Here is a 21,548-nt window from a genome sequence, read left to right on the forward strand (position 1 = left end):
GCATATCAGGTGTATTTATTGCTCCTGTCATGAAAGAGTCACACTCACTCTGGCTTGTGCCCCCAGCCCCATGTGTGACTAATGGGATGGCATGCTTCCACATTAATAGATGAATAGAGAATAGTGACGAATCCAGAGAACTGGTGGGTCTCTGTCCTGTTGCTGAATCTTGCACATTCTTGGTCAGTTGTGCTGTTCAGCCAGTGCTCCCCTTGCACAGCAGCACTGGAGAGCTGCTGTCCTGGCACCTGGCTGCTAGCAGGTGCTCAAGGCTCTGGGTTTTTAGCAGCCACGGCTGTAAAGAGCAAATGCTAAAGCTGTGTAGCCATCCTCCAGAGATAAGCCATCAGAACAAGTGACTTTCAAGAAACATGATTTTTAATTGTTAAAAAATTAACAATGAGGATAATAAATCATAGGAGAGAAAAGGAAAAACACATTTCTTAACTATTGTACCTAAAGTAATTTAAAGATTTTTATCACAAAATGCATGCTCTTTGTTTAAAATGTTCTTTGATGTCCTTTCCTGCCTCTTCTAGGATATAGAATACATACGATCTCATTACAACATTGAAGATTTCATCTACTTCAATCACCACCAGCGTGATGAACATGGGCACCTCTGTCACTTTGCCCTGAACCCCATTTTTCGGCACTACACCAAATTTTTTCTGAAGGAGATCCTCCGTTTAGGCTATAAATCCTGTCTCTACTACCCTATTTATCCAAAGTCCAGGGAAGGCAAGGTAAATGAATGCTGTAATTCACTTCTCCAGCAGATCAACGTGCACAGTGTCATTTGTGTTGTGTGTTATATTATATTCCTTCCTCACTCTATGGATTTCATATTGAATCCAGTTGTTCCTTTTCTTACAATAAAGTGAAAGTCCAATAGGCTTTGAATATCTGAAACAATCGCAACCAATATAATTAGCAGAATGATTTGTTGGCTTTTCCATATTGACAAAACAGAAACTGAAAACTATGCAAAAATGTTCTAAGGGACATGCAAATCAAATTGCTTCTTATGGTGCTTCAGTGAAATGACAAAGTGATCCTATCATGTTCTTCAAGCAAAGAACACTTTCATAATGAGCCCATAGAATAAATCACTCAATCCTGTAAGGTTGACATGCTATCAGAGCTCCCCAAATAGACACTATAACCACTCACATGACATTGTTGGATAAAAAGTGGAAATTCATGATACTGATGTAATGTTTATGTAGTCAATACCTATATAACTTCACAATTATACTCGTGTAGAGTAATACTTTGTAATAAACACATATCTAACTGTACATGGTTTATAGCTGTACATGCACAGATAGCAAGCTCTTTGCGTTGCTTCTGTCTTGGTTTAGCTTACCCTACTTCAGCCTTCTTCATTGCCCTTTTCACTAGCTAAAACTACACGTTTTGCCATGAAAGTAAAGGAGTTTGTCTGCCTGGTTCAAAGCTGATCCCAATGCTTAGAAGAGTTACACACATAGGTGCATGTACACACATGCACTCATATGCAGTGTTCTGGTTGTTCCATGGGCCGGAATCTCTTCAGGCTAAAGTCCCACCATGCTGCTTCTTGCAGGCTGGTCCCTCTACCATTGCCAGTGTTGGTCTTCAGCCTGTTGTAGGTTCAGGCGGAGATGAGACTCAGCCACCAGACCTGGTAGACATTGTCCCATTAGGTCCCAGTCATGTCTGGAAACTTTCTTAAGCTCTGCCTTGAGTCTCTAATGCTGTCACATTTCTTCTTAGTTACCACAAGTGAACTAAGTAGATTTTTTAAATGATCTTATTTATTAAACTTAGAGACAACCTGAAGTGTATCAGTACATTAACCATTCACACAACAGTAATTTTACAAATGCATCTTACTCAACAGAACCTTTTGGAGAAATATAGAGGGAATGGGGAAGAAAGAAAAAACATGGAAAAGATTTTTAGCAAATTACATAGAATATGCTCTAGTGGTAATTTTTTTTTTTTTGCTATCAAAATGCAGCATGATAGCACATGAATGCCCTAGATTTGAATTTATGAGGTGGGAAGATAACAGTTTTGCTGGAAAATTGTGGTCCTGCACAATGTATTTTCACTTTGCATTTGGCCAGCTGCCAATTTGGTGACCTTCAGGATGTGATATTAAATTCTTAGTTTTTATTCATGATGCTCCCTGCATGTGTCAAGATGATATAGAAAGTCCTTTTGCATCCATAATAAAAAATAGTATCTGAGACATTTCATTGAATGCTCATATATTTACCTTAGTAGTATAGAATTTGGAGTATGTTATGTACTATTATGTAGGATATAGAAACACATTTAGAAACACATTTACTCTCAGTCTGCACTTTTAGTTGATTTACAGATACACATTTAAATAAGCATAAGAAGCATTACCAAATAATTTAGGTAAGAATTTCCAAATTCTGCTATAAATCCACAGTTGACTGTAGTACAAGTGAGCTTTTGGCTCACATTATGAAAATGAGTCTCTCCACAGCCTCCTGCCCAGAACATGTATTGAGAGATCTTTCCAGGCTTGAAAACAGAACTCTGGCTAGGAATCCCTGGTTTCTGTTTCTCAGTGTGTGAAATCAGGGTGTGAAGTACATTGTTGAAGGATTTTAGAAGTCCCTTTTAGGAACTCTTAGAAATGCCGTTGGGGGTGGGGGATGGGGGGAGGGGACAGACTGTTTTTAGAATGACAAATCAGTCATATATACACCATTTTATTTATTAAACTACACCTACAATTCAACTTTACTTTCTTTGCTTTCCAGCTTAAGTTCATGAATTGTCATTACAAATTTTGATTTCAGTTTAACTTTGGAGGTTTAAGTGATTGAAATACCCTCTGTTAGTTTCACGAAAAGCCCTAAAATTTCATAAATGTGAAAGAAATAAAGACCACTCACTGTGTTCATTTTTCTCTGCCGTTTTAAAAATTGGGTAAAGTTAGTACATAAAGCATTCACTTAAAACATGATTTAGCATAGTCCATTTCAGGAAGCATTAATGTGGCTCATAATTTAGTATTATTAATTAAAATAATAGGAGCCGCCTCCCTCCACATCCACTTTCCAGTTTAATCTTTTTGTTTTAAAACACGTATTTTGTCAGCAACGGTCCAGCTGAAGTAGCTGCGGCTTTCACAAGCAGGAGGATTTTCACATCTGCGCTCTGTTGTCCCTCTGATGACATTTTTATCTATGTGCCTTCTTACAGCAGCTTGTGCCAAACACTCAAAGGTTAACAGGATGCAGATAACACAGCTTAATGGGGTCAAATCAAGCTGATTCATGATCACTATGGAGAAGAATATCCTCCTGGGGAAAATACTTGTGCTGAAAAATCCCATAACCCAAACCACTTGTTTATCTGTCATTCCCACAGAGATAGTAATGTAATTACTCTTGTAATTATCTTCATTAGTGTCAGGCATTATCGACAATTCATTCCTCTGCTCGAAGAGTATGTTTGTTTATTTGCTGATTTTTCCCCTCTCCGATTTGGCCGAGTTCAGAATTTGTATTTGTAAAGCTGCACACGGGCATCTGTGCTGCGTGATCTGACATTCTCTCCCCTGAAATTGAGATTGCTGTCTTTCAGTTCCAGAGCTGCTATGCCCACTCCCTGACATCCGCCCTTCATTACTTCGTTCCCGTGCGACCACGACGACAGATTGTCTATCCTCTGGAAAAGCTTGGCATCAGCGCTCCATCAAAGGAGGTCTCCAAGGATGCGGTGGGTAGCCAGGCAGCAGCAGGCAGGGAGGCGCGGTGCCAGCTCGCGCGGGTGTGGCAGACAGGGTGGCAGTGCTGTCTTCTGGGGGGCAGGCTGCTTTTTAATTACAGGGATCCTGGCGCTCATGCAGACTCTCAGGCAGCCCTTTGCCTCAGGTGGTTGTGTCACAGTAAGCCTGAAACAGGAGTGGCACCATCCCTCAGATGATGACCCCACAGGGATGCCTTTGTGTGCTCTGCGGCTCAGGACAGGTGGCCTGCAGTCAGCCTCTCAGCATATTCTGTTTTCTTTCTCCTCCCTGAAAAGCAGATTCCCCCTTTCCATCGATGTTTTGATTTCAGGGCAGATGTGGTCATTCACAAGGAGACGCAGCTGACAAGAGAAGGGAGCCGGCTGCACTGGAGGTGCTGGGCCCCGAGCTGGGTCTGTTTCCCTCCTCTGTGGGGAGCCAGGATGATTACCAGGAAATGTCTTAGCTGCCCTGGGGTGGTCGGGGAGGGGGCGGGGGCGGCCTTAAAACAAACAGTCCCTGGATGCTTTAACTACCAGAACAGGAAGAAGGATGGAAAAAGAAAGGATTTCACTTCAAATGGAAATGTGCATGTATATGTACACACAGCTATTCAGTGATTTAACTGGAAAAGGTAATTTGGTCAAGTTAACTCACATATAAAAGACTTGTAGTGTTTGTATAGACTTCCACTTAAATAAATTGATTTAAAAAATCCCTTAGTAGGCTGACATTTGTCCTCTGTGAGAGAGAAAAGGAGAAAGTGGAAAGTTTAAACTCTCTAAACATTTAACCAAGGAGATGCTCATCAGAGCCAGATATGGTGCTCAAATAAACAGCTCAGGACCACCTCAGCACTGCAGGAGTTCATCATTCCACTACCCCCTGCACCTAGAACCCACTTTCCATGTGTGTGGGTGATGGGGGCAGGGGGTTTTGCCAAGACCCACCTTAGAGGCAGATGCTTACTGGACAAGGCTGCCTTAAGCCCTACATTTATCTCTGTATTTGTAAAATCAAAAATAAATTTTTATTTATTTTCTGGTAAGTTCTAAATTTACATTTGAGTAAAGACTGAAAACAAAGAGCAATACCCCCACCCCATACTGCCACCAGCTCTTTATTACGCAAAATGTCAAGCATATACAGAAGTAGAATCAAGTAAAGCAGGTCTTCTCATTCTGTTTGTGCTGAGGGACCTTACCTTTTTTAAAAATGTACAATACATCATGACTGATAGTTTTGTGGAGTGAATTTTTTAAAAAACAGAGACAAAGCTCAAGTGCAATCATTTTATGATTAGATTTAACTGACATAGGATTACTCTATCCAATTGCTATGGAGTTCTGAGCACTTCTCAGTCTCTATACTTCATCTTCACAGACCAATGACAGTTTGCGGATAGGCCTGTCTCACCACATGCTGAGCAGCACTGAAACCCCAGATACTAAGCACTAAGCTTCAACAGTTTTCAACTCTTGACCAATTCTGGGTCTCCTACACTTCCACCTATGTCTCCTTCCTCCCTTATCCTTTTGAAGCAATCCCAGATATATATCATTCCATCCAGGATCACAGGTGTGTGTTTAGGTAGCAGTGCCTACTGTACTGCAGCTCCTACTCTGCCCACTCCAGAGAAGAGAGTGCCTGAGCCCACCTGGAGTACCTTAGCGTGGCCACCTGGCACTCTGTTTGAGTGTGGAGATCCTTGGAATGGACTTCTTTGGAATGAGAGCCAGGACCCACATGTTTGGTGCCCAGAGTGCCTTGAGGTCAGATAGGATAGGATGGCTTCCTCTCTGTTTGCCACTGAAAACACATGGCAATCCCAGGAGAAGGGATTGAGGCCGCAGAGTGGATGGATGCAGCTTCTGTGTCAGATCAGGGAAGAACTGCAGATGCTGCCCTTTTGCAGCCACTGCTGAGTCACCTCCAAGTATGGGTAGACCATGACGGGGCCAGAAGGTGCTCTCACGGGTCAGGGGCAGCCTGCGGCTCCGGTACCTTCAGCCAGTCCCCGGGCTGCATGACTGTTGGGGCTGGAGGCGGGAAGAGTGCAGAGTTGTATCAAGGACCCCAGAGCACTCTTTTTCTGAATATCAGGAGCTTCCCCCACCACCTTCCCAGGACACTCAGAGTTGGGCTACTTTGAGATGAGCTGGAGTTCCACATGGGGAGAAGGCCGGAGAAAACATTTGGTTCCGTTTAAAACAATCCTATCCTTACTTCCCAGGTTGGTATGAGTTGAAATCATTGCTTATATTTAATAACTTTTTCCATGGTCACCTTGGTGCCCTGTGTCTTCCCAGAGTTCTGCTTATTTCAAGACAGAAGAGGCTGGATGGTTTAAATCTCTGGCCCAGGACAGCAGCCACTTAGCAGATGGCTGGGACTGATGCATGGTACCTACCATGTTGTGCTGTTCATTGTATAAGCAAATTCTGACTTTTTTAAGAGGCACTTTTACTACTACTTGTACTGATTTCTTGAGAATGCTTTACTAAAGATTTAGATTTAGTAAATAAGATTGTGTAAAAACTTCAGAAATCTTAAAAGTTTAATCAAAGGATTAGCAAGAGCTTAACCGACATGGGATAGGCCTGGATATTCAAACTTAAAATGCTAAATTATATTATTTTAAATTATGTTTTTTCCTTTTAACAATTTAATGTTTTAGGCTGATTATCTGACATAAGGTGAGACAAATAGAATTTTTTCAGGAGGAATTTCTGTGGTGTCAACAGTACATTGTTTTCTCTCAGAGCAGGAATGTCCCAGCCATTGAACTGAGTGAGGCTAAGCTACTAAGTGAATTTCTTTTCTTTTCCCTGTCTTACACCCACGCCCCAGAGCATGGAGCTTTGCGGGGGCCTCTCAGCTCCCTCCTCATGTCTGCACAGTTCTCTCCTGGGCACTTGCCTTTCGTACCTTTTATCTGACTTAAACCATCTCAGAGTGACCGTCCATTCTCTCGCTTTCACCTAGGAAGCCAGTCTTCAAGGGAACAGATCACTCCAGGCATGAGTAATGGGATAGAAAATGTTTCATCTCGGTGGGTTGCCAATTTGAATCTGGCACAAGCCAGTGGTGATTGAAATTCATCACCACATGGCAGGGAAATACACCCCTCCCCACCCCAAGGCCCTGGGCTTTTCTGATTTGGATGATAGGTGTCTGCCACAATACCTTCCCTATTGCTATTATTAATTGGCAGCTAACCCCATAGCAGGTCATGAGAAAGGACTTGAAAAACATGTAAATGACTTTCATCACACATTACAGAGGTCGGCCCCAAAGATTCATCATAATATCTCCATAGTCAGCCAGTATAGATTCACGGATAAGGCTTTTTTCTGACCAGGACCACAGCCATGTAGGATACACCCAGAAGACTCATTGAATGGGCCATCTTAGCCTGTGCATTTACATTGTGAGAATAATTTTGATGGGAAATTTTTATTAAACGAATCTGCATGGCCCACTTGTATGAGAACTGTGCTCAGTAGAACACTCAAACTTTGGCTGACTGAATTGAATGGCCATATTAAAGACTCTGGAGCAATTTGACCCTCACTTACTTTGGGGTAGCTCTATATGCAAGCCTATTGTCTTTCCTTCTTGCCCCTGAATAGGGATTCAGAGACTGCTCTGACACACACTACCCCTGCCCTCCAGGAGCTTGCAGTCCAGGGTCAGTACTGTGTGCAGCTGCGGGGGCTGGTCACACCAGGGCTGGGGGAGGACACAGTGACAGCAGCTCGGGAGGAGCTGCCACACTGAGGTTAGACCCACTGTGCAGAACGCCTTGGCAGCCATTGTGTTTGGCTCGAGGGACTGTTTCTTTTGCACGTTGGGATTTTAAAAGACTCTTATTTGTGAGCTTAGAAGTCCGAAAGTCTGCTTGGAACTAAAGCATCTCCTATCGTTGCTTCCATCTCAAGCGTTGCTCCCTGTCATCCACTTCATTCACTGCAGTTCTCCACCTCATTCAGTGTCAGAGAATTACAGTGTGAACTCACCTCATGCTCGCTCCCTCTATTTTACAAATTTTTTCTGGGCCATATCAATCTGTCATCTTTTAGCTGACAGAATTATTTCAGGAAACATACTTTCAGAGAAATGTTGTTGCTTTTTTGTGGTTGTTTATTAGTGATGGTCTGTTTAAATCTTGACTAATGAAGTCTATTTTCCTTTTGTCCTTCTACAAAGAAAAATGATGGTTTATTTAACCCCCCTTCTCAGAGCTAAGTGCGGGCCCCATTTTTCCTGGTATGTGATCTCTCTGGAAGATGTCACTCATTGGCATTCAGTTACCCTTTGAATTGGCCCTTTTCATCTCGGCTGTTCTTCCCGGGTCAGGCTGTAATCACCATCTGATGGACTGTTACTGGATACTGTTTCACTTGTACATCTGCTGCCCTAGGAAATTGCATTATTCTCCCAGCACCTGCTAGATTTTCCCCAGCTTAATTGTTTCCAAACCCTTTCCTTAAACTTGGAAACTTTCACTGCTTGTGGTTGGACTTCTCTTGGTTAGACTTGTGGTCAGGGTGTGTGTGTGTGTTTTAAAATCAGCATCTCCTTGGTAGATGTTTGTACAACTGCATACCCATAATTTTCAACATCATATATGCACTGATCATTATTAATGTGTACCCTTGGTAATATTTTCTTGAAATGAAATTAACCCACTTTAAATTACTGTCCGTGAGTCAAGTTTGCTTTTTTAACCCACTTCTCAGCCATTTTTTATGCATTTATGCTATCTGTGGTAAATGTATTTCCTCCTTTTACAGTGCACCCTTTTCACTTACATTCTGAGAATAATTTACATAAATTCCTTCATGAGTTCTTTTTTTCCTTCAAACAATACAAATTCTATGGTTTATTCTCATTAGTCTCATAATTCCTCCCTCCTAGAAAGGTTACAAAGTAATAAACAACAAGGACTACTACTACTAACATCTATTGAGCTCTTACTAGAGGCTTCCCATGAATTACCTCATTTATCCTCCCATCAACACTTGTAAACTGTTGTTTCTATTACCATCCTCAATGTACCTAAAGAAAACAGGCCTGCGGAAAGGAGGGTAAATGGCTTGTGCAAAGGCTAATTTATTAACAAAGCTTCAAGCCCAGGCAGTTGGATGACAAAACGTGTACCTTCCACCACTGCATATATACTCTTTAATCTAAAAAGTGAAAGTACTGCCATTATGACTCATTGAAGGAAAACCAAACCACAGAAAGGGAAGACTCTTGACAGAGGCCTTTTAGCATCTCCCAGATCCTTGGCATTACCTACTTAATCAAAGGGTGACCCACAGATAATTGGCATCCTCCAGAGCAGTTTGGAATTTCCTTGTGGCTTGATCCAGTGCCAGCCTGAGCCTGGCTGGGCTTGGCTAGGAAAGAGCAGACACCTAGGGCCAGGTTGTAGTGCTGGATCAGTTTTTGGACACTATCCTTCGTTTTTCTCTGTGTTGCATCAAATTGTTGTTAAAAACCTTTTGAAATTATAGCAGTGGCTGCTGGGAAAAGGGGGAAAATTATGATTCCATATATATAGGTTACATTATAAATTTCTCAAGACTTATTCCATGTTGTGTGTGGCTGCACAGTGTTCTCAGAAGGTGCTCAAGTAAATGCTCAGGATGAATAACTAAAAGTCTACTTGGGAGGTGAAGAGTAGACAGGATGTGCACTAGTGGTATAATCAACAAGCCTGGACACGGTTTAGAAATCGAGCTACAACAGAGTGGCATAACAAGGTCATTAAGGAGTAAGAGAAGAAACTGTGAAAGGTGAAGTTACTTCTTACCATCTCAGTATTGTCAAAATCAGTCCTATATCTTACCCTCATTTTATAGAATAGATATTGTAGGATAACCAGTCTCTCCCCCTGCCTTTTCTCTCTTTGACAGCTTTATTGAGATATAAATCATACACCATACAATTCACCCATTTAAATCATACAATTTGTTGTCTATTAGTATAGTCACAAAGTTGGGCAACCATCACCATGTAACTTTAGAACCTTTTCATCACCCCCCCAAAAAAAACCCATTAGTAGTTGAAAGGAAAGGAGCGACACACAACAGCAATTTACCGGAGAGTTCCGCTTTATTAGGGAAAGGTGCTGGGATATATAGGATGGGGCATAGGGTGATTGTGGTGTTACTTCTACGGGGCTGGTGGCTGTTGGCTAGGTGCTGGGATTGGGAGGGGGGCGAGAGGTGATTGGGCTTCAGGTGGCGCCGGCGGGAACCGAGGACCCCGAAAAGAAGCCGGAAGTTCGCCATCTTACTGGTGGGGACCCTTCATTCCCCCCTTTCTCCTCTATGGGTTTGTGGGCGTTGCTTTCTTTCTGACTGCTTCCTGCTGAACAGGGGCGGAGAAGGGAGTGAGGGTTTGAGGATTGGGAGGAAAGGGTTGACAGGACTCCCCACAGTAAGGATGAGTAGATGTGGACTTCTTCAGGTTGGAAATCAATGAAGGTTCCCTGTAACCATAGGTTGAGGACCTGTTGATTCCAATGGTGCCAAGAGGATATGGGTGTCAGGAGCCAGGCGTCTGCGGCCATTGTTTCCAGGAACAGTTTCCAGCGGAGAGAGGGGTCCATCTCAGCATGTGGTGAGGAGGTCACGTGAGGGTGAGGGGTCTTCCGTGGCCAGAAGCTGGTAGTTCCTGAGTAAAAGCTGGTTGAAAGCTTGATTAGAGATTTTCCCGACTTGGGATTTGATGAACTTTATTATACAGGGTAAGAAGAGACAGACAAGAAGAATGACTATTATGGGGCCTGCAATGGGCCAGAGCCAGGTTAGGAGGGGGTTTGTTAGTATTGACGAGAATGGGTTGGAATTGGAAGCAGAGTGGAGGCTGGAGGCAAGGTCAGTGAGTTTGGTGATGTCAGTTTCTACAATGCCGGATTCGTTGATGTAATAGCAGCACTCTTCCTGGAGGAAGACGCAGGTGCCACCCTTCTCGGCTGTAAGCAGATCTAGGGCCCGCCGGTTTTGAAGGGTGACTTTAGCTAGCGAAGTGACTTGTCTTTGGAGAGAGGCTAGGGAATCGGCAGTGGATGCCAGGGCTCCCTCAAGTTTGGCGTCGAGATCTCTAACTGCCCATAGAGAGTGACCCAAGGCTCCTCCTGAAAACCCCACCCCAATGGCTGAGGTGATTAAAGAGATACCGACCATGATGGGAAGGAAAGCAGCCCTTTTTGTGCGCGAGTGCAAGGGAGGTTGGAGCTCAAGGAATTCTGCCATGCTGTAAAGTGTAAGCTGTGGGATTAGGGTGACGAGAATGCAGGGTGTATCGGAATTGAGAGGCAGTGAGTTGAAAAGGCTGCCATTACACCAAAAGAAGTGTCCCGGTTGTGTAAAAGTCTTGGAGCCGGAGGTAGGGGTGTAGATAGAGAGGCAGTGAAGTGCACTGGAGGGGGGTGGAGTTGGGCCTACACAGTGGTGGATGGTGAGATTATCTGGGTATTCTGGCTCCCATAGGGGTATGTCTGCCAGGGGACGGAGGGGTTGTCCTTCTGCATGGAAGGAGTAGTTGGAAATATTAAGGGGCACGGCGGCCAGCAGTGGGCGCTGTAGTGATGCGCACAAGAAACAATTGGCGGTGTTGAGGGTGTGGTTGAGAAAGATGGTGGTGTCTTGAATGAGCTGTAACCAAGAGTAGGAGGAATAAGATGAAGAGGCGCCGTCAAGAGTTTGGATAATGACCTTTTCGGAATGTCTGATATCTGATGCAACTTGAGAGATCTGGGAGCGAGAGGGAACATACTCTCGAGAGATATGAAGGGTACCGTGGGGGGTCGAGGACCCCTTGTAGTAAACTGAGGCTGTTACTCCAGCAGCCCATCGAGAGTCCCAGGGATCTGGGATTGATAAGGAGAATGAGCCGTTGGGATATTTCATGAAACGGTTGGAGGAGTAATACTGTGGGTACTGGAAGTCACCCATGTAGTGAATGGTGCAAGACCAGTAGGGGCATCCCCCGTAGGTGTCTGGCCATCGCCTGCAATAGGCTTGTCTTTGGTCATAGAGGAAGCAGAGGTAGGGAGAATAAAGGTAGCTGTAAATGAATACTTCAGTGGAGGGAGGAAAGTGGAGGTACAAAGGCTCAGAGCAGCCTTTCAGAGGGCAGTCTGATGTGGCAATGAGGGCAGTAACTTTTGTTTGATGCTGTGTGTAAGTCTGCTTGACTTTGAATCGCCATACAAAGGAGGATGGGGCGGCAGGGAAGACAATAGGAATGAGGGAAAAAAGCGAGAGAGCAGTAAAGGAGGAAAAAGTCATGATTCAGGTATGGATGGCAAAGGGGGTGCACGGGAGATGCGGAGCTTCAAGGGATCAGAGGGATGAGGCGTGGTAGAGTAGACAGCGTCTTGGGCTGTGTCCGAAGGACTCTGGATTGTGACTGATGGGTCTTGGGTGTCCAGAGAAGGTGAGTCTTGGGTATTTGGTTTCAACCTGGAGATATGAATCCAAGGGGTGACAGAGTTATCAGGCAGTGAGAGCTTGGCAGCCGAGGGGGTGCAGAGAATAACTGGGTGTGGACCTTCCCATTTCGGGGTGAGAGAGGGCTGATCCTGTGGTGGCTTATAAAACACTAGTTGGCCGGGCTGTAAGACAGGAGGATTTTGGGAGGCGGATGGATCAGGAAGGAGCCAATCTTGATATTTCCACAATTCAGTGCGGAGGAGAGAGAGTAGTGGAAGGGCTATATTGGGAGGAATTGGTCCTTTGTGGGAAGGGAGCCCCGGGGGTAGAATCGGGCGGCCGTACATGATCTCAAAGGGTGACAAGAAGGAAGGTTTTTTTGGGAGGGCTCGAATGCGGAGTAGAGCTAAGGGAAGTAAGCGAACCCAGTCAAGGTGTAGTTCTAGAGATAGTTTGGTCAGGATGTCTTTTAGAGTCCTATTGGCTCTTTCTACTTTTCCTGAAGCTTGTGGTCGATAAGGACAATGTAAATGCCAGGGGAGCGAGAGCGACTTGGAGAGGTTCTGGATAATTTGGGCAGTGAACTCAGGGCCGTTATCTGATTGGAGGGAAGTGGGCATCCCGAACCTAGGAAAGATCTGGGTGAGGAGGATAGAGGCAACTACAGATGCTCGTTTGTTAGTGGTGGGGAAAGCTTCAACCCATCCTGAAAATGTATCTACTAGCACGAGTAGGTATCTGGTACGTCGTACAGGGGGCATGTTAGTGAAGTCTATTTGCCAATCTGCAGCGGGGACATTACCCCTTGCTTGATGAGCCGGGAAGGGTCGGGCTTTGAGGGGGGTATTAGGGTTAGTGCGTTGGCAGATGGTGCACTTGCAGGTTATTTGGTTAAGTAGGGTTTTGTCTTCAGGAGAGAGAGGAAAAAAAGATTGTAAAAAATGGATTAAGGATTGGGGGCTGGGGTGGAACAGGTCATGTAAGAGGCGGAAGAGAGACTCTTTGTCCTGAGAGCAGAGGGCATCTTGTGATAAGGCTAAAACTGCAAGGGCAGACGGATTGTTGCCTGGTGCGTTTTCTGATAGGGCAACTGACCGGGCTACTCTGTCGGCCTTGTTGTTACCTCTTGCAATGGGGGAGTCATCTTTTTGATGTGATTTGCAGTGGACTATGCCTAGTCGGTGTGGGAGTTGTGAAGCCTCTAAAAGTTTAGTAATGAAGGCTGAATTAGTTATGGAATTCCCTTTTGTGGTGAGGAGGCCTCGTTCTTTCCATACTGCCGCGTGGGACAAGAGAATGTGGAATACGTACTTGGAGTCAGTGTACAATGTGAGAGACGTGTCCCGGGCCAGAGTGCAAGCTCTGGTGGCTGCAATGAGTTCAGCCTGCTGATTGGTTGTACCAGGGGGTAGGGCTCGTGCTTCAATGACATCTTCGAGGGAGACTACTGCATATCCTGAGTAGTGGATGCCCTCATGTTTAAAGGAGGACCCATCAGTAAACCAGATGAGGTCGGAGTGTGAGAGGGCTCCTTCGGAGATCGTGGAGTGGCATGGAAGGAAGTTGTGAAGGGCTTCTAGGCAATCATGCGAGGGAGTATGAGGAGAGCAGGGTAGAGGAAGAAGAGTGGCCGGATTTAGGGGCGGGCAGGGGAGGAAAGAAATGTTTGGATTTTGGAGGAAAGAGGACAGTAAGGTGAGGAGTCTGGAGGGGGGGAGAGTCTGTAAACTTTTGTAGGTTAAGAGATCTTTTAGGTGATGTGGGGACAGAATGGTAAGTGGCGCTCCGAATGTTAGTTTATGAGCTTCTTTCTGCAAGAGCTGTCCAGCGGCTAATGCCCGTAGGCAGGGGGCCCATCCCCGAACTGTGGGGTCTAATTGCTTGGAGAGATAAGCTACTGGGGCAAAGGATGGGCCATAATATTGGCCTAGGACTCCTAGAGCTTGACTGGACCTCTCATGAATGTATAATGAGAAGGGTTTTGACAAATCAGGGAGATGGAGAGCTGGAGCTTTTACAAGGGCTTGACGGAGCTTAATGAAGGAGTGTCGGGGTGAGGATGATAATGGTTCTTCAGGGGGGCCCTTGCTGAGGTCGTATAGGGATCTTGCCAACAGGGAGAAGTTAGGGATCCACGCTCTAAAATACCCAGCCAAGCCTAGAAAGGAAAGGATTTCTGTCTTGGTTTTGGGAACGGGCAGGTCAGAGAGGAGTCGTTTTCTGTCTAAGGTAATGGACTTTCTTTGCTGAGACAGAAGGAATCCAAGGTAAGTGACAGAAGGGGAAGAGATTTGAGCTTTGGCAGGGGATACTCGGTAACCTCTGGAAGCTAGAAGGTTAAGTAGAGACGCAGTGTCAAGTTGAGACTGTTCCCACGAGGGACTGCAGAGCAGAAGATCATCTACATATTGTAATAAAGTGGACTCGGGGTGATCATGGTGAAACTGTTTGAGGTCTTGAGCTAGGACTTGTCCAAAAATATGGGGACTATCTCGGAAGCCTTGTGGTAAAACTGTCCAAGTAAGCTGAACAGAATGTCTGGTGTATGGGTCCGTCCAGGTGAAGGCAAAAAAATTTTGGGAGGAGGGGTCTAGGGGAATAGAAAAAAATGCGTCCTTGAGATCTAGGACTGAGAAGTGGGATGCAGAAGCAGGGATCTGCGATAAAAGGGTGTATGGATTTGGAACTAAGGGATGGATAGGGACAACGGCTATGTTGATGAGGCGAAGGTCTTGGACAAGGCGGAAAGATCCGTTGTTTTTTTTAACAGCTAATATGGGGGTATTAAATGGGGAGTGAGTGGGTCTGAGGTAGTTTTTGTTTAAGAGATCTTGAATGATGGGTTGGAGGCCTATGAGGGCTGAAGTGGTTAGGGGGTATTGGGCCTGACAGATATACTGAGAGGGGTCACGTAATTTGATAGAGGCAGGGGGACATAGGGCCATGGAGGGGCTTGTAATGTCCCAAACTTTGGGATTTACAGGGTGTATAAGGGCAGAACTGGAGCTTTCATTGGGTAGAGGGGGGCTGTCGGCTATGAGGGCCATCAGAAAGGGAGTACTGGGGGCTGTGGGATTGGATATAGTTATGGAAACGTGGAGGAGGGAAAGGATGTCCCGTCCTAGTAAGGGGATGGGACACTGGGGCATAACTAGGAAGGAGTGGGAGAAAGGTATGGGACTGTCTAGGATTGTGCATAAAAGGGGGGGGGGTTTTAATGGGAAAATCTGTTTACCTCCTACCCCGACTATAGGAGTAATGGCTGGCGTGGTAGGGCCCCGGTATTCTCGCAAGACTGAGAAGGTGGCTCCTGTATCTAGGAGGAAGGAGATGGGGCGACCGTCTACTGTTAAAGTAACCCTGGGCTCCTGTTTGGTGATGGAAATGGTCGGGCGAGAAGCCCCCGGGCCCCGTCAATCTTCTTCTGCCAGCCCCACTACGGTGGGCTTAGGATGGGGGTTGTTCGTCCAGCCTCCCCTTCGGGTGGTTGGGCAATCAGACCCCCAGTGGCCCTTTTTGTGGCATCTGGGGCATGGGGTGGTAGGAGATCTGGGGGAGGGGCACGCCCTTGACCAATGTCCCTCTTTTCCGCACTTGAAACAAGCTCCTTGGGGGGGCTTGTCTGTAGAGGGGCGCCCAGGTTGTGGTTTTATCAGCTGGGCCAACATCTGGAAATTGGCCTGATCAGCTTTTTGTTTACGGCGTTCTTTCTCCTCCTCCCGGTTATGGAAGACTTTAAAGGCCACTGTTAGGATCTCAGTCTGTGGGGTAGCGGGGCCCTGTTCTAACTTTTTGAGTTTAGCTTTAATGTCGGGGTAGCTTTGAGCTAGGAAGTATGTCATAAGGACCTGTCTTCCTTCAGGTGTTTCTGGGTCCAGGCTGGTATACTGTAATAGGGCTTGAGTGAGTCTATCTAAGAACTCGGAGGGGGTTTCATCTCTCTTTTGAATTATGTCTTGGAGCTTTTGAAAATTGACTACTTTACGAGCTGCCTTTTTTAGACCTGCTATTAAGCAGGAGGCAAAAATATCTCGAGAGTGGAGACCCACAGCGGTGTTATAATCCCAGTGTGGGTCTTGTTCGGGGACAGCAGTGGGACCAGGGGGACAGGTGGGGTCAGTCCTGTGGGTTTCGGTAGCATGCATTTGGGCGAAGTCCCAAGCTTGTCTACGCTCCTCAGGGAGGAGAGTATTGGCCAGGAGCATGAAGATGTCATGATGCGTGAGGCTGTAAGACTGGAGGGTCCATTGAAACTCCCTGATGTAGGTCGTGGGATCAGTGGAAAAGGAACCTAGGCGTTTCTCTAGTTGGGCTAAATCTCCTAAGGAGAAGGGGACGTGAACACGCAAGATGCCTTCGGATCCTGCTACTTCCCGGAGCGGGGCGATAATTTTGGGAGGCCCTCGGGACCGAGTCTGAGGGGGACTGAAGGGTTCTGGCTCAGTCTGTGCAGGGGAAACAGGTAATGGGGGCAAAGCCGCGATAATTTTGGGAGGCTCTCGGGACCGAATCTGAGGGGGCAAAAATGGACGAGGCTCTTGGAACTTAGTTAGAGGGGGGCTGAAAGGCTCAGGCTTGATTTGCGGGAGGGGGGAAGGTGAGGGGGACAGAGGAGGAGGTGGTGAGGTGCAGGAGGAGATGGTGGAGGAGGGGGAAGGGAGAGGTGGGGGGGCTTCTGGGGGGGGGGAGGCGGAGGCGGCGATAGAGGAAGGGGGAGGGGCTGTTGTAGGAGAAGAAGGGGAAGGGAGAGGATGGGAAGCTTCTGCCGCGGGGAAAGCGGCAGCGGTGGCGGCGGTAGAGGAAGGGGGAGAGGCTGTTGTAGAAGGAGAAGGGGAAGGGAGAGGATGGGAAGCTTCTGCCGCGGGGGAAGCGGCAGCGGTGGCGGCGGTAGAGGAAGGGGGAGAGGGTGTTGTAGAAGGAGAAGGGGAAGGGAGAGGAGGGGAAGCTTCTGCGGCGGGGGAAGCGGCAGCGGGGGGGGCGGGAGAGGAAGGGGGGGGTGCTGTTGTAGGAGAAGAAGGGGAAGGGAGAGGACGGGAGGCTTCTGCCATGGGGAAAGAGGCGGCAGTGGCGGCGGAGGGTGGAGGGGTTGTAGGAGGGGGAGGGGCTGAAGGGGGAAGTCTGTATGGCGGAGGCTCGTCGGCCGGGTCAAAGGTAATTGAAGAGGGACTGGGAGTGTGTGGAGGGGAGGGAGACGGCTTGCAGGCTAGGAGAACTTGGGGCGGGGAGCAGGTGGTGCAGAGGCTGGGATTTTGAGCTAGGAGGCGAAAAGCTTCGATATAGGGAATCTCCTTCCATTTTTTCAGGCGCTGGCAGTAGTTAAAGAGATTGCGAGTGATGTTAGGATCAAGAGTTCCCCCTGCGGGCCATTGGTTGTTATTGTCTAGGGGGTATGTCGGCCAATCTTGGGAGCAATATTTACGGAGAAGTTTTGGTTTTATATCAGGCGTCAGGGAGAGGGTAGCCAGATGCTTAAGCAGGCATTCAAGAGGTGAACTTTCAGGGAGGGATGAGGAGGCTCCCATGGCTAAAGGACAGAGAAGGAGACAAACAGGGGAAGACGAACGGAGATCCTCAGACTGGAGGCAGACCACAAGGAGACAAAATGGCTAAAGGACAGAGAAGGAGACAAACAGGGGAAGACGAACGGGGATCCTCGGACTGGAGGCAGACCACAAGGAGACAAAATGGCTAAAGGACAGAGAAGGAGACAAACAGGGGAAGACGAACGGGGATCCTCGGACTGGAGGCAGACCACAAGGAGACAAAGGGCGTCCCCGATGATCCTTGGTGGTCTGCGGAAACTCGTATACGAGTCGGAATTTCTTGGGAAGTGTGGGTCGTCACCCAAACTTCCCTAAGAAGGCAGAGTGCCGGAGTCACGAGGTACCTAGCGCTAGGCGTTTTCGGCGGGCCGAACAGGTTTCGGCGGACGGAACAGAAGGAGGAGGGAGCGGGAAAAGGAGCGTTCTCATCCGCAAAGGAGTCACCTCATTTATGGCTGTTGGGGGGGGGGGCTGAGAGTCTGCTGCAGCTGTGAAGGCCTGAGGTGGGAGTTTATGGCTTTTGGAGGAGGGGCCTGAGGGTCCGCTGCAGCCGTGAGGGCCTGAGGCAGGGATTTATGGCTGTCGGGGGAGGGGCCTGAGGGTCCGCCGCAGCCGTGAAGGCCTGAGGCGGGGAGCGTTCCCTCCTCGTCCCCGAGCGTCAGGGCCTTGCCGGACGATCACGGTCAATGGCACTGCGATAGCTCAGGGAAGAGTGGCCCACCCCGGGGAAGTTTTGCTTAAAAAGTCTCAGCTGAGGTGGGGGTTTATGGCTTTTGGAGGAGGGGCCTGAGGGTCCGCCGCAGCCGTGAAGGCCTGAGGCGGGGAGCGTTCCCTCCTCGTCCCCGAGCGTCAGGGCCTTGCCGGACGATCACGGTCAATGGCACTGCGATAGCTCAGGGAAGAGTGGCCCACCCCGGAGGGGGGGGGGGGGACTTACCTAAAGGCCAGAGAGGAGTGGTGAGTGTGATGAGCCAGCGCCGGAAAAAGAGGACGAGGGCAAGCTGCTGCTGGTGTTGGGGGAAGACGGGGCCCAGTTGGGGTGTCCCGTCTCCCGGGTTTCGGCACCAATGAAAGGAAAGGAGCGACACACAACAGCAATTTACCGGAGAGTTCCGCTTTATTAGGGAAAGGTGCTGGGATATATAGGATGGGGCATAGGGTGATTGTGGTGTTACTTCTACGGGGCTGGTGGCTGTTGGCTAGGTGCTGGGATTGGGAGGGGGGCGAGAGGTGATTGGGCTTCAGGTGGCGCCGGCGGGAACCGAGGACCCCGAAAAGAAGCCGGAAGTTCGCCATCTTACTGGTGGGGACCCTTCAGTAGTCACACCATAAGCCCTCACCTTCACCATAGACAACTAGTGCTTTACTTTCTGTTTCTATGAATTTGTCTATTTTGAATAGTTTGTATAAATGATATTATACAATATGTGGTATTTTGTGACTATTTTCTTTCACTTAGCATGTGTTTAAGGTTCATCCATTTTGTAGTATGTATTGCTACTTGATTCCTTTTGATTGCTGAATAATATCCTATTGGATGGCTATACTACATTTTATTTATCCATTCACCAGTTGATGAACAGTTGAGTTCTTTCTACTCTTTGGCTACTATGAAAAAATGTTCTTGTGAACTTCCATGCACAGGTTTTTATGTGGATATATGTTTTCGTTTCTCTTGTGTGTCTATACCTAGGAGTAGAATTGGTAAGTCCTATGGTTACATTTTGAGGAAAAACTATTTTCTCAAGTGACTGAACCATTTTGCACTGGTCACATTCTTGATCAGACCCCGCATTCCTGCTAGTAAGCTGTGAAGTGCTGGTTAACCCAAGGCACAGAAGGGCGGTGTGCCTACCTGTTCTGTCAGTTTGAGGTAGAGCTTTCCCACCACTCCCAGAGAGCTTCATGCATGTGTTTGACAGAATACCACCAACAAAAGCTTCAGTTTTTTTGAAAGCAGAGATTTTTCTAAGATCTCTCCTGTTCTTATCTTCCCTACTTACCCTCTCTGTCTCCTCAGCCTCCTGTGGGCCTGCACAGACATTCAGAAGATTTCCAGCAGCAAGAACATGCCCAGCCAAGCCATAGGACTGACATGGAGGGAGGGCTTCTGGCTTCTAAGCTACTGGCATGTCCTTTGTTTCAGTTTACCTTTAGTAGTGTACTGCTTTTAGAGCAGCTCCCACCAGAAAAAAAAAATCCTGGATGCTGATGGGATTCTTGCCACAACCCCACAGCAGGGGGAAAAAATGCACTCTGAGCTGGGGTAATAAATGCCACGAAGGTCCAGAAGTGCCTCAGGACACATCAGCTGCCTGCTACACACTCTGGAGGGCCGCAGCCAAGCAAGGCTCCTGGTGGACCCGAGTTCTTGGGTAGGAATTGGCCTTCGCACTAAGTGACTTCTTTAGAATTTGCCTTCAGGGAGGGAAGGCGTGGCAGCGCCACCAGGAGGCTTTGCTTTGTGTATTTTAAAGTAGCTGAGGGTATCAAGTGACAAAGAGGACAGTTACAGCTGCAGGTGCTGACTGGGGAAGGTGCATCTTTTCCTGCTGATTAAAAACATGTATGTCATACAAAAGCCGTACATGGTTATGGGGAAAATTTTAGGAAAACACAATAGAAAAAGAGAGTTGATAAAACTTGTAGTCCTGTATCTATAGATTACTTTTGTGGATATTTTGGTGTTTTTACTTCCAGATTATTTTCTGTGAAAAAAAAGATAATGTGCAACTTTATCTTTGTTCTCAATTGTAAATATGGGGTTACATGAACATAGTGCTTTGAAACATACTTTTTCAGTGACTATATTATGAATATATTTGCACATTACTGTGCTGTAGTGCTTTAATGGTGGAAGTTGTCCTTTGACTAGCAAGCCCTAATCCTCGGTAGCCCCTCCCTGTGCCAGGCTCTGGGCCACGTGCGTGCATGGATTATCTCTCTGTGTTGTCACAGACATTTGTGTGTCACTTTCTCCATTTTGCAATGGGGGAAACTGAGGTTACGAGAGGTTCCGTTATGTGATGAGCAGTAAGCCAGCAGGACTTGTAGGAGTCCTCAAGAAGCCACTTGATTTCTCTGTCCTTGCCCTATAAATATGCTCACCTTGGTGGGTTTTTCCCTGCACCGGATGGAAAGTGAGCAAGTCCTGTGAATTTTCTTGGCAATTTTAGGTCATCAAACTTGAGTGGGTCACTCCAAATCACAAGTGGTCTTAATCTCATAAAATGTCCAGTTTCACTTCATGTAATAATCAAAACTCAATTTTCATTCAAAGATTATAGTCCCCCATCCCTTGCTGAAGGCGGTATCTGGGGGAGAAGGATAGAGGGGACCCCTTCTCTCTTTCTAACTCAACATGCCCCCCTACTTATTTAGCATCTATTACACATATTATTGTTTAGCATTTTTTTTAACAGTTACCCATGTTATTTTTTTAAGGTATCATTGATATACAATCTTATGAAGGTTTCACAAGAAAAACAATGTGGTTATTACATTCACCCTTATTATTGAGTCCCCCCTCACCCCATTGCAGTCACTGTCCATCAGTGTAGTAAGATGCCACAGAGTTTCTATTTGTCTTCTCTGTGCTACACTGTCTTCCCCATGATCTCCCCCACACCGTGTGCACTACTCATGATACCCCTCAATCCCCTTCTCCCTCCCTCACACCCCACCCTCCCCCACCTCTCCCCTTTGGTAACTGCTAGTCCCTTCTTGGAGTCTGATGCTATTTTCTTCCTTCAGTTTTGTTTCATTGTTATACTCTACAAATGAGGGAAATCATTT

General features: G+C 46.9%; 2 protein-coding genes across 8 annotated transcripts in view; one reads left to right on the top strand and one right to left on the bottom strand.

Annotated features, from left to right (window-relative positions):
• CFAP61 (cilia and flagella associated protein 61) overlaps positions 1–21,548 on the top strand; it is a 422,179-nt gene that overhangs the window by 230,236 nt on the left and 170,395 nt on the right. For all 7 annotated transcript variants that reach the window (XM_073236976.1, XM_073236977.1, XM_037022518.2 and 4 more), the window contains 2 exons: positions 540–746; positions 3,616–3,750. In XM_073236976.1, the coding sequence (XP_073093077.1) occupies positions 540–746; positions 3,616–3,750 (342 nt within the window). The remainder of the gene's footprint in view (positions 1–539; positions 747–3,615; positions 3,751–21,548) is intronic.
• LOC140849540 (endogenous retrovirus group FC1 Env polyprotein-like) lies at positions 9,865–19,065 on the bottom strand. The gene is made up of 2 exons (XM_073236975.1): positions 18,691–19,065; positions 9,865–12,240 (listed from the first exon to the last, which is right to left on the bottom strand). Exon 2 carries the CDS (start codon positions 12,064–12,066, stop codon positions 10,384–10,386), a length of 1,683 nt encoding a protein of 560 aa, XP_073093076.1. The 5' UTR covers positions 12,067–12,240; positions 18,691–19,065; the 3' UTR covers positions 9,865–10,383.

This window comes from Manis javanica, chromosome 5, assembly GCF_040802235.1.
Source record: "Manis javanica isolate MJ-LG chromosome 5, MJ_LKY, whole genome shotgun sequence".
NCBI classification, from domain to species: Eukaryota; Metazoa; Chordata; class Mammalia; order Pholidota; family Manidae; genus Manis; species Manis javanica.

What these genes read in the sequence shown, in the direction of transcription:
- LOC140849540 (XM_073236975.1), bottom strand. Translation starts at nt 12,066, where the DNA reads ATGACTTTTTCCTCCTTTACTGCTCTCTCGCTTTTTTCCCTCATTCCT.